Source organism: Phodopus roborovskii, unplaced genomic scaffold, assembly GCF_943737965.1.
Source record: "Phodopus roborovskii unplaced genomic scaffold, PHOROB, whole genome shotgun sequence".
NCBI classification, from domain to species: domain Eukaryota; kingdom Metazoa; phylum Chordata; class Mammalia; order Rodentia; family Cricetidae; genus Phodopus; species Phodopus roborovskii.
Window position 1 is genome coordinate 15595778 of NW_026126636.1, and position 12189 is coordinate 15607966.

The 12189-nt window shown below is 48.2% G+C and overlaps 1 protein-coding gene across 2 annotated transcripts; it reads left to right on the forward strand.

Moving 5' to 3' along the window:
* Nucleotides 1-1442: 1442 nt before the first annotated feature.
* Nucleotides 1443-8780, forward strand: LOC127238950 (leukocyte immunoglobulin-like receptor subfamily B member 3). 2 transcript variants are annotated; one of them, XM_051207735.1, is made up of 13 exons: nt 1443-1502; nt 1666-1701; nt 1881-2165; nt 2294-2599; nt 3530-3796; nt 3922-4221; nt 4426-4722; nt 4956-5282; nt 6490-6606; nt 6838-6913; nt 6991-7028; nt 7488-7540; nt 8498-8780. In XM_051207735.1, exons 1-13 carry the CDS (start codon nt 1469-1471, stop codon nt 8717-8719), a joined length of 2358 nt encoding a protein of 785 aa, XP_051063692.1. In that variant the 5' UTR covers nt 1443-1468; the 3' UTR covers nt 8720-8780. The 2 variants fall into 2 exon arrangements, with proteins under 2 accessions (XP_051063692.1, XP_051063693.1); XM_051207736.1 differs by having other exon boundaries at nt 6843-6913; nt 8498-8561.
* Nucleotides 8781-12189: the final 3409 nt, after the last annotated feature.

Genomic DNA, 12189 nt, shown 5'->3' on the forward strand with positions numbered 1-12189 from the left:
GTGTGTGTGTGTGTGTGTGTGTGTGTGCTTGACATATATGCATGTAGAGTCTCAGGTCAGTGCTGGGTGACTTCATCAATGGATATCTATCTTCTTGGAGGGAAGCGGCAGTGAAATGAGACCCAGTATTTCTCAGTGAACCCAGAACCCATGAATTTGGGTAGGTTGGGTGGCCTTTGAGCTCCAGGGATCTTCCTGTCTCTACCTCCTCAGCACTGGGAGTTTTGAGAATCTCACATAAAGAGTTTTCATGCTGGCCTTAGAGCATGGTTAAGGTTACATGTTCTATTCTCTGGCCTGACTGTCCAGGTACATATTTAGGTAGCCTACACTCAGTTTCTCCCTCCATCTGAGCAGAACCTTTTCTGTTTTTCTTAGTTTTTGTTTTGTTATTGCTGTTTTCAGACAAGGTCTCTCAGTAGACCCTTGACTGTCCTGGAATTCACTATGTAGACATGGTAGGTCTTAAACTAACAAATATTCAAATCCCCATACCTGAAAACTGCTGGATTTAATGGGATGTTTCACCACAACTAGCAGCTGAGCTGGCCTCAGGAGAGTACACTTGTCCGCACCATCAGGGTACCACCTCACTCTATCCTCATAGGGAACATTGCCTGGACCTGTCATACTTTCATCTGACTATGTTAAGCCCATGCTGGGAGGACATACTTCCTGCTTGTGACCCATGATGTCTAGAGTGAAGTCTAGAGAATGATTCCCTGACAGTAAAAACACTGGAGGACAATGGAAGGGGTGCAAGGAGCTGGGAAGGTGCACGGCGTCACCTGGCCCAGATGCTCCAAGGTATCATTCCACTCTGTGCACAACACTACTTCACACAAAGTGAACTGGTGTCCAGAATTGGATTGAACTCACTTTTCAGCTTAAGTAGAAAAACGGGAGGGAGAGGGAAGTGGGATTGCTATGTAAAATAAGATTGTTTTACACTAAATAAAAATCAATTTAAACAGGACAAGCAACCAAAACAAAAACAAAAACAAATGGAGTGCATATTTGTAATCCAGCACTAGGGGTTATGAGGAAGAGAAGTATACATTTTATTACATGAAGGTGTACCCAGTGAGACCCTTCAACCTTTTTAGATATGTGGAAGTACTTCAGGTAAAATAAAGTGAAAAGGAATAAATCCAAACCCACAGGTAAATGTATATTTCTCAAGATTAGTGTTCATTCATGTCTGCTACCACCTGGTCCTGACAAAAATGAGAACACTGTTGGAATTTTGGAAACAGCATCCATTAAATATGGGTGGAGTGTACTGCCTGACCTAACCACAGCCTAGGGGAGGTCAGACCCTGGTGGGTGAGGAAGTTCCCCTTCCTGTGGGGCTGTACCAATACAACCATGACATGAGTTGTGCCAGCTTCCTCCGGAGGCCACACACTCTGTCTCTGGTTCCTCCAGGCAGTCACAAGCACACTTGCAGCCTCCAGGAGGAGATGCCATGACCTTCACCTTCACAGCCCTGCTCTGTCTGGGTAAGAAGTGGGATGGGGTGGTGATACTGCGTTCTGGGAATGACACTGCCCCCATAGCCTACCACTGACCCAACAGGAAAGCCCAGGGTCTCAGGAGGTTCTGCAGAGTTCAGGACCTTCACAAGCTTCAGGGACAAACCTCTCACAGGGATCTCTCTTCCAGGACTGGCTCTGGGCCTTGGGACACCAGTGCTGGCAGGTGAGTGAGGGTCTGCAGATGTCCTGACATCACTTGTCATCATTCCTGGAGCCGTTCTGGGCAGTGAGGATGGAAACCACACATGTGTGCTGCTGCCTCTGGGGATGGCAGGAGGGTTGGGGTCGGGGGCTGCAATCTGAGGATGGATGACCTGATTCCTAGCTGATCTTTCCTTGCAGGAACTCTCCCTAAACCTATCCTCAGCATACAGCCAGACTCTGTGGTCACTGAGCAGACTACAGTGACCTTCTTGTGTGAAGGAACCACAGGAGCCAAAGAGTACCTTCTGTATAAAGATGGATACAAATATTTAACACACAAAGGCATTCCACAGAATACTACAGACAAGGCTAAATTCTCAATCCCAAAAATAGGCCAGGAAGAAGCAGGGAGATACCAATGTTGCTATCAGACCAGTGATGGATGGTCAGAGTACAGTGACTCTCTGGCGCTGGTGGTGACAGGTGAGAGGACTCAGAGTCCACACGTCTGGGTTGACTATAGGAAAGTGTGTCTGTACACATGGATGACTCCACCTACAGCCACACAGGATAGTGATGCCTGATTTAATTGCTTCCTCCTCCTCTCCTAGGGGCCTACAGTAAGCCCACCCTCTCAGCCTTGCCCAGCCCTGTAGTGATTGAGGGAGGAAATGTCACCCTCCAGTGTGTCTCAAGTCAACGATATTGCAAGTTCATTCTGACTAAGGAAGGAACACGGGAGCGCTCCTGGACACAGAACTCACAGTATAACCACTCTACTCGGCAGTACCAGGCTCGTCTCCCTGTGGGTCCTGTGACCTCCAGCCAAAGGTGGACATTCAGATGCTACAGCTTTAATAACAACAGCCCACTGGTGTGGTCAGAACTTAGTGACCCCCTGGAGCTCCTGTTCTATGGTGAGGAGCCAAAAAAAAAAATCACAAAATGATGTTGAAATAACACAGATGCTGACGGCGCCTTGATCTGAGCCCATTGACAGACCATAGGAGACAGAGGGACACAAGATACAGGATGCAAGGCAGACAGTGACAGCAAAGTCCAGGAGGTCAACGACAGATAGGAGTCTTCATTGAGCCCTCCATTACTCTAGATCAGCTTAAATAATATCCACCACAGCTTGGAGCACTGCACAGAAGAGATAGGGGAAGGGCTGGAGAAGCCAGAGAACTCAGGACTCAAAGAGAACTTGGCCCACAGGATCAATCTGGCAGGGATCAAGAGGGCTCACAGAGACTGAAGCAGCAACCAAGGCACATGCATGGGTCTTCCCTGAGCCCTCTGCACACACACACACTGTGCTGCTTTACCCTGGGCTTTTTTTATTTTTATTTTTAGAGATTTACTATGTAGCCCTCTCTGTCCTGGACATCGCTTAGTAGACCAGGCTGGCCTTGAACAAACAGATATCTGCCTGCATTTGCCTCCTGAGTACTAGGATTAAAAGGCATGCACCACCGATGCCTTAGATTGAGATTTTTGTTAGATTCATCACAGTAGGAATCTGGGAGTCTCTGACTCTTTTGCCTGCATAGGGGATTTTTTTTCCTCCTACTGGGGTTCCCTGCTCCAGCCTTAACAGGAGGTTGTTTGCTTAGACTTATTGCATCTGGTTTTCTCATGTTCCATTAATATCACTGGGAACCCTACTATTTTCTGAAAGGAAACAGGAGTAGTGTGCATCTGGGGGAGAGGGGAGGTTTGGAGACTGCGGTCAGGGTGCCTTGTTTGACAGAAAAATAGTTTAAACAGAAAAAGTGCTGTCTGCAAGTGTAACTGATTCTTTGCCACTTTGACACAGACCCACCTCCTTCTCTATTTCCCAGCAGGGTCCCTCCACAAACCCACCCTCAGGGCTGAGCCAGGCCCTGTCATCGCCTCAGGAAGATCCATGAACATCTCCTGTCAGGGGACCCTGGATGCAGAAATGTGTTTTCTGCATAAAGAGGGTACACAGACCACAAACGAGCTTGGGAACAAGTGCACACGCTCCATTCCTTCTGTGGCACAGCAACATGCAGGACAGTATCGCTGTTACTGTTACAGCTCAGCTGGCTGGTCAGAGCGCAGTGACACCCTGGAACTGGTGGTGACAGGTGAGGGGACAGTCGAAGTCTCAGCCCCAGGCCCTGCTCTCAGATGTATTCCCTTCTCCCAGCCTAGGCCTGCACAGCACTGTGACTGTGCAATCCCATGTAACTGGCTGCTCCTTCTGTCCTAGGAATGTACAATGATAACCCCTTCCTGACAGCACTGCCCAGCCCTGTGGTGACCTCAGGAGGGAACATGACTCTGCGGTGTGTCTCACTGTATGGATATGACAAGTTCGTTCTCACCAAGGAAGATGAGAAATTCTCCAGCTCCCTGGACTCACAGTATATAGGCAATGGCCACCAAGCCACATTCTCTGTGGGCTCTGTGACCCCTGTCCACAGCGGAACATTCCGATGTTATGGTTACTTAAAGAACACCCCACAGTTGTGGTCAGTACCCAGTGACCCCCTGAAAATACACATCTCAGGTGAGTCAGCCACATCATTGGCCAAGTGTTTTTGACACCTCTAGGGAGTTTTAAGTAGAGAATGACTAAATGGAGAGCCTGTACTCCGAGCCAGTGCCTGACACCTGGGGAGAGGATGTCACATATTCAGGGAATGATGGGAGAGGATAGGTGTTTGGGAAGAAAACCAGCTTCTTAATCACTAGCCTGTTGCTTTCCCTCCAGGCCTGTCGAAGAAGCCCTCCCTGCAGACTCAGCAAGGCCACATCCTGGACCCTGGAAAGAGCCTCACCCTGCAGTGTTGCTCTGACATCAACTATGACAGATTTGCTCTGTACAAGGTGGGGGGAACAGACTTCACCCAGCATCATGGCCAGAGGACCCAGGCTGGCCTCTCAGTGGCAAACTTCACACTGGGCTCTGTGAGCAGAACTACCGGTGGCCAGTACAGATGCTATGGTGCACACAACCTCTCCTCTGAGTGGTCAGCCTCCAGTGATCCCCTGGATATATTGATCTCAGGTGCGAAACTAAATAGAATCAATCTGGTACCGTAATCTCTCGTTTGGGATGTAAGTGCTGACGGCTGGGATGAGGTAGGTACTGGGAACTTATTACAGAACAGATGCAGAGACGGGGAGCAGGAGAGAGGGTAAGGCAGAGACAAGAAGAGTCCCAGGTGCTCAGAGTCAAAACCCTGTGAAGTCTCATCTCAGACCATTGAATGCAGCCTCTCATTGTCTCTGTCTATTTAGGAGAGATTCCTGCAACTCCTTCCCTCTCAGTGAGGCCAAACTCCACAGTACAGTCTGGAGAGGACGTGACCCTGCTGTGTCAGTCAACAAACAAAGTGGACACTTTCATTCTGTCCAAGGAGGGAGCAGCACACCAACCCCAGCGAATGAAATCAAAGTCCCAAGATTGGGGGTTCCAGGCTGAATTCTCCATGAGTGCTGTGACCTCTGCCCTCTCAGGCACCTACAGGTGCTATGGTTCTCGAGATTCATCTCCCTACCTGCTGTCACATGCCAGTGCCCCTGTGGAACTCTCTGTCTCAGGAGAGGTGACCCTGAACTCTACAGGTAATTTGAACTCCAAACTCTAGAAGAGCCCTTGGATGGATGGTGTGTGTCTAAAAGGACAACAGGAAGGGTTAGTCACAAGGCAACTTCCCTAGTAGAGAACTGGATGCCAACAGGGTCCCTCAAGTAATGCCCACTCCATCCTCCATTGCAGTCTAGGTTTGGGGTAGAGAGCACGAGAGTCTTGGGGAGGTTACTGGGCAGATGTAACAGACAGCAGAGTCCAGCAGAGTTAGGTCCCTGGTTAGCGTCTACTCATCACCCTGCTTGTTCTGTGTGCTGGGACATATTAGAGCCTCCTGCCCACCACACTCAAGGCCCTTGACACAGCTGCTAAGTATCAGTCACCTCAGTGGAGGGAATGGTGTCCATGCCCAGGCTGCCTCACTTGAGCCCACCAGTGCCCTCAGTTCTCTCTCACTTAGCTTGTGAGAGTGGGAGGCAAACAGAGATCCCAAAAGAGAACCCAGAAGCCCAGGACATACATACAGAAGATGGTGTCCAGAGAGGCATCCTTTAGATCAGTGTGGAGGATGGGCAGGTGGGTGTGGTGGAGAGCAGGGATCCCAGACTCTCACCTCCCCATCAGCCTCTAAGGTCCTGAGAACATGCCTCTCACCTGCATTGAGTCAGGCTATGTAACCCAGAACCCAGAAGGCTATGTAACCATCCTGTTGGATGTGGTACCCACATGGACCATAGCCAGTTATGGGCTTGATACAGCTGCTTCTGGATATGCTGACTTGGACACATCCTTCCCATTCTGGGCTGGCAGCTGTTTCTCTGAGTATGAAGGGGAGAGGCCTAGCCCACATGTGTCAATTTCTTCAGTGCAGGCCTTGGATGGATCCTACTAACAGAGGAGGCCTTCAGAACCTGAGTCCTCGGCAGGTCTGTCCCACCATGGTAGTGATGTGTACAAGGGTGTGGCACAGGACCATGGCAGGGCATTCCTGCTGCCTCATTCCAGCTCATGAGGCTCAGCCCAGGTGGAGAGAAAGGAGGTGGAAGTCAGAGTCCCTGGGTTCAACTCCCAGCTCTGCCACTTCCACTCAGGTCATCTGTGGGGATAGAAAAAGAGACAACTCCATGTTGCATGGTTGTGAGGATGGAGATGATGAGTGCAAAGACCAGCGTGGGTCCATCACCCAGTAGGTGCTTAGGAAAGCGTCAAGAGTCCCTACTCATGGTGTCCCCTGTACCTCAGGCCTGGAAAGGTACCTGAAGGCTCTGATCGGAGTCTCTGTGGCCTTCCTCCTGTTCCTCTTCATCCTCATCTTCCTCCTCCTCCGACGAAAGCAGCAGGGAAAGTTCAGGAAGGATGGTGAGTCTGGTGTGGGTGACCGAGGTCTCAGGTGGTGATGGGTTCTAGAAGCACTTGCAGATCTCAGATGAGAAAGTCATGGTCTCAGAACCTGTGCGATGTCAGTGCCTCTATGAGCTTGGCCATGTCCTGGGATGTCTGCTCACTCATCCCTGTTGTAAAGGTCCCTCCCTCCCCTCCTTCCCCGCACATGCCTGGGGGGCCCCCAGCTGAGACTCCTTTCTTTTGCAGCCCAGAAAGAGACAGAACTGCAACTTCCTGCAGGAGCTATAGAGCCAGTAATCAGACACAGAGGCCGCCAGAAGAGGTAACTCAAGACCAGGGGCCTAGACCCCACCTTCCTGACACAACTCACTGCCCCCTGATGTCTCCTTGTCTTTCCAGATCCAACCCAGCTGCTGCCACCCAGGAAGAAAGTCTTTGTGAGATAAAGGGGTCCTGGGGGCGGAGCCTGAGGTCTCTGCACTGCAGGGGTGAAGGGGTCCTGGGGGTGGAGCCTGAGGTCTCTGCATTGCAGGGGTGGTGAAGGGGTCCTGGGGGTGGAGCCTGAGGTCTCTGCACTGCAGGGGTGGTGAAGGGGTCCTGGGGGTGGAGCCTGAGGTCTCTGCACTGCAGGGGTAAAGGGGTCCTGGGGGTGGAGCCTGAGGTCTCTGCACTGCAGGGGTGAAGGGGTCCTGGGGGTGGAGCCTGAGGTCTCTGCATTGCAGGGGTGGTGAAGGGGTTCTGAGGTCTTTGCTGTTTGGGTCTGAACTTCACACTATGAACACATGGATATCACCACACTCCCTGCTTCTCTGTCCCCACTTGGACGAGGCAGGAAACTAACGGTCTGAGACATTGCTAGACTCTGGTCAGGGGACACTCTGTTTTTCTGCTGACAGACGCTTCAGTGGAGGACATGAAACCGCAGGATGGTGTTGAGGTGCACAGTTCGGTGAGGTCCCTGTCCGTGTTTGCTGTTCTAAGAACTAGGGTGGGGTTACTCCAGGCGGCCTTCTTTGTTCTCCCTTGCCTGGCCCTCAACATCCACAGCTGACCACTCCCTTCTGCATCGACCTGCCTCCTGTATGCCGTCCTCACTCTGTCCTGGGTTTCCTGGGATCTGGGGTCTCATCGCTGCTGTCCACTTTCTGACTCCTTGGCATCTGTCTGGTTGTCATCTGAGGGGGCAGCCCAGATGCAGAAGCCCGCAGAAACATCTAGGGGACCAGCAAATGCAGGCAGCAACTGAAGGATCTTGGGCTGAAACATGTGTGGTTTCGTTCTGTATTTTATTTTGTATGTGGGGGCTTGAGGGTTGCCTGCAAGTGGTCTCTGCACCACACGCCTGCATGATGCTCCCAGAGGCCTGAAGAGAATGTCAGACACCCTGGAACTAGAGTTACAGATGAAAGAAGGTGGCTGTGTGGGTTCTGGGAACCAAACCTGGGTCCTCTGCAATTGCAGTAAGTGCTCTTAACCACAGAGTCATCTCTTTAGACCCTGGAAATGTGTTTTCAGGAAGATGTACTCTGTGTGTTAATCCACGACAGCAAGGTTACAGTGTCAGGATAGGTGGCCAGAACTGTAGAAAGGAAGCCCCAGACTCTGGCCATGCTGTGAAAAACTGTCGAGAGGAAAGTCACAGGGGAACAGGGTGACACTATCTGTTTCTCACTAATTGCCTGCAACAGAGACCACCTGGAGATGACCCCCAGGGAGAGACATATGTCCAAGTGAAAGATTCCAGGCTCAGGAGGGCAGAAGCTGTACTGCCTTGAGTTGTGTCAAGAAAAGACCCAGAACCTAAAGACAAACAAGCAGAAGAGGGCAGAGGTTGGTCCTGTACTCTCTGGGCCTACAGCATCCCACAAAATAAGGATTAGCTTCTTCTCATTCTCTCCCACTCCAGGCTGCTGAATTCGAAGGGTCCAAGGATGTGGTCTATGCCAAGCTGTCACTCAGACAGGGAACCCCTGTGCCTCCTCCCTCCCAGGCTGGAGAAGCCCCAAAGGAGACCACTGTATATGCTGCTCTGGTCATTGCTCGACCAGGTCCTGTTCCCAATAACAAGAAAAATGACCCTCTGCCTGGAGGCCAATGGAGACCTCCAAAGGGATTCTGTGAACTTTAAGGAACTGGGTTGCATTTTAACTAACATCATATACTTGGAAATAAAACACATTTCTCAATAATCAAGTGAAATGAGAAATTATAAAGAAGGGAATGGCATTACAATGAGTACTAAATTTAAAGACATCGCTCATCAAAGCCATGAAATGAGAAAAATTTCAGGGATGGTTGCAAACACCCAGAATTCCATCCCATGTGAGTCTGAGGCAGGAGAATTGCCTTTGTTTTGAGGCCATCTTAGGATACCTAGTGAACTTCATGCCAGTCTGGGCTACAGAGTAAGATTCATTTCACACATTAACCACCAAAGGCCAGGGTGAAGGTTCACACCTGAAATCCTTGCACTTTGAAGGCTAGGACAGGTGGATCAAGAAGATGAGGCCATCTTCACCTGCACGGCCTAGGAGTAAGAGGCCATGGAACAAACACAGGTGACAGGGTTTTAAATAAACAAACAGGCCAGGCATGGTGGTGCGTGCCTTCCATCACAGCACTTAGAGGTAGAGACAGGCAGATCTCCAAGACCAACTGGTCTAATAATGAATTCTATGTACAGTGGGGTTCCTTGTCCCAGGACGGTCTCACCACCCTTGAGAGCCCCAAATATACACACAAGACCGATATTTAGTATAAAACTCTTGGCTGATAACTAGAGCTTTTTATTGGATAGCTCTGCCTTTATTATTAACCCATTACTATCAATCTACCTATTGCCACGAGGCTGTGGCTTACCTGATAATGCCCCTGCAGGTTGTTACTCCTTCAGCAGCATCATGACTCTCTGTGGCAGGCTCACTCTGCCCATCTTTCTCAAAATTCTCCTTGTATCCTAGACCCACCTATTATCCTGCCTCATTGGCCAAACAGTGTTTTATTCATTACCAGTAAGATAAACATATATTCCCCCGTCCTCTCCTCTTTTCTCTTTAAATAAAAAGAAGATAGTAAAGTTGTATATTAAAACACAGTTATCAAATAACTAGTACATTAATATTTAGAGAAAATATTCTATCATCTATCCTATGTTTGTGAGTCTAAAGGGGTATATATAACTTACCTTTTATCAAAACTAAGGAAACAAAAATTAAACAATCTGTCTTCAATTCCATCAAAGACCTCAGAAAGATAATATATAAACTCTGGAATTGACAGAGACGTCTTGCTGTCTGCACAGTCATCAAAGTTCCTCTGGGCATCTATTTTCAGCCCATAGGCCAAAGTGTGGCTGGCTGACTTCTCAGCGAAACAGGAAACTAAACTGTCCACCTGTATTGTCGGTTTGTCCGTCACTTTTTGCTGTGTCCTGCAGACTGTCTGACAGACACTTCCATGAAGCAGGAAGCCTACAGCACTGACCCACCTTGTTTCAGCAGTCACTTTCCTTTAGGTCCTGTATGTTCAGCTTATATATCATACAATCAAACAGTCCAGGCAAGAGCAGATTCTCGCCCAAACAGCTATTCTCACCATATTGAGAGCAAATCCATATTGAGTCTTCAATGCCCATTTTCCTTTCTGATTTGATTGGTGTTTCCAGGAGCAGTTGTGTCTCAATGTCATGAGTTACCATAAACCATTTTAAATGTCATATTCTGTAGGTCTTTGATAGGTTTGAAGACTATCCATCTCAAATACATCTGCATATATTTAGAAAATCAAACTATCCTAATTATAAGTTTTCACAATTATAGATGACAATCTATATTCTGTACTTAATTATATACTACATATTAAATGAGCTGTATAAACACAATAAGTAAGCAAGAGGAGAAATATAAATATAACAAAACTGACCTTAAATTTACTAGATGAAGTATCTATGATGGTAGATAACGTAGTCATCAATCTCATTATCAAGGAAAGGCATTTAAGGTAGCCTCTCCATTTTTGCTCAAATTGTCAGTTGAGGTCATCCTTATAGGTCTAAGGACATTTCTCTAGCATCAGTTTTCTCTTCCAACCTATAATGGCTCCATCTCTTATAGTATCTCTTTTCTTGCTCTCTTCTATTCGTCCCCTGACTCAATTTTCCTAGTCACCCATGTACTCCTCTCCCATCCCCTTCTCTTCCTCCTAACTCCCTCTCCATCAATGCTCCCCTCTGCTCACAATATGCTCAGGAGATCTTGTCCCTTTTTCCTTCTGTGGGGGGACTTTGTATGACACTCTTGGTGTCATCCTTGTTTCCAAGCTTCTTGGTGTCAATTGTAGGCTGGTGTTCCTCTGCTCATGTCTAAATTCCGTATGTGACTGAGTACATACCATGCTCCTCTTTTTTCTGACTGGGTTACCTCACTCAGGATGGTATCATCCATTTGCCTGTGGATTTCAAGATTCCATTGTGAGTGTGAGTGTGTGTGTGAGTGTGTGAGTGTGTGTGTGTGTGTGTGTGTTTGACTGAGTTGTACTCCATTGTGTAAATGTGCCATATCTTCTTTATCCATTCTTCAGTTGTGGGGCGTCTAGGTTTTTTCCAAGTTCTAGTTATTACAAACAATGCTGCTATGAACACAGTTGAACAGATTTCTTCATCAGCTATTAGTCTAGAGTTCATGAGTTTCTATGAGGTTAGTTCGACTCTTTCTTTAGATATCTCCATCTTGATGTTGACCTACCTTGCTCATATATTCCTTCCTCCTTCTCTTCAATTGGATTCCCAGAGCTCAACCTGCTGGTAGGTGGTGGATCTCTGCATCTGGTTCGATCAATTACAGGTTGAAGGCTCTATGATTATAGTTGTGGTTTTTGCCCATCTGACTATAGGGGGAGGCCAATTCAGGCATCCTCTCTACTATTTCTAGGAGACTTACCTGGGGACACCCTTGTGGATTCTTAGAAATCACCCTGGCACCAGGTTTCTCCCGATTCCCATTATGGCTCTGTCTATATTTGTTTTTTGCATCCATGCACTATTAAATTTCCACCCCTGAGTTCCATGGTGGAATCTTCAATAGTTCCTAAATTTTGGTTCCTCAGAGTGTCTGTTCTAATGCCCACAACTTACTTCTTGCAGTACAAAGAGAAGTCTTGGAAACTGCTTATAGCCATTACTGTCTATGATCAAAATCAACACTCAGAGAACAAAGAGTAGAGTGTGTGTGTGTGTGTGTGTGTGTGTGTGTGTGTGTGTGTGTGTGTGTGTGTTACCACAGTGCTTTTGTATGGATTTATGATTTATGATAGCCAGCCTCTGTAACCTGGCAGAATGCACTCAGGCAGTACCCTGGCCAGACCACATGCAAAGGGCCCCATTAAATGAAATGCCTCTGCCTACTCATGTTCTCTTTGCCCACTTCTCTCTTTCCCACAGTTCCCCTGGGGTTAGCAGGACTTTTCTTGACTCCCTCTTCTGTCCTCGCTGCCTCTTTATCTATTTTCTCTTTCTTCCAACCCTTTGCCTCTCTAATAAAAATTCTCACTTGAGCTCTGTCTGCCTGGCATGTAAGTTCCCCACATATGTCACCCGCACCT

Bases quoted from the DNA above. Each gene is read 5' to 3' on its own strand.
- LOC127238950 (XM_051207735.1), top strand. From the start codon at position 1,469: ATGACCTTCACCTTCACAGCCCTGCTCTGTCTGG. The intron at 5,283-6,489 runs GTAATTTGAACT...CCTGTACCTCAG, and splicing joins GGTGACCCTGAACTCTACAG to GCCTGGAAAGGTACCTGAAG. The intron at 6,914-6,990 runs GTAACTCAAGAC...TTGTCTTTCCAG, and splicing joins CACAGAGGCCGCCAGAAGAG to ATCCAACCCAGCTGCTGCCA.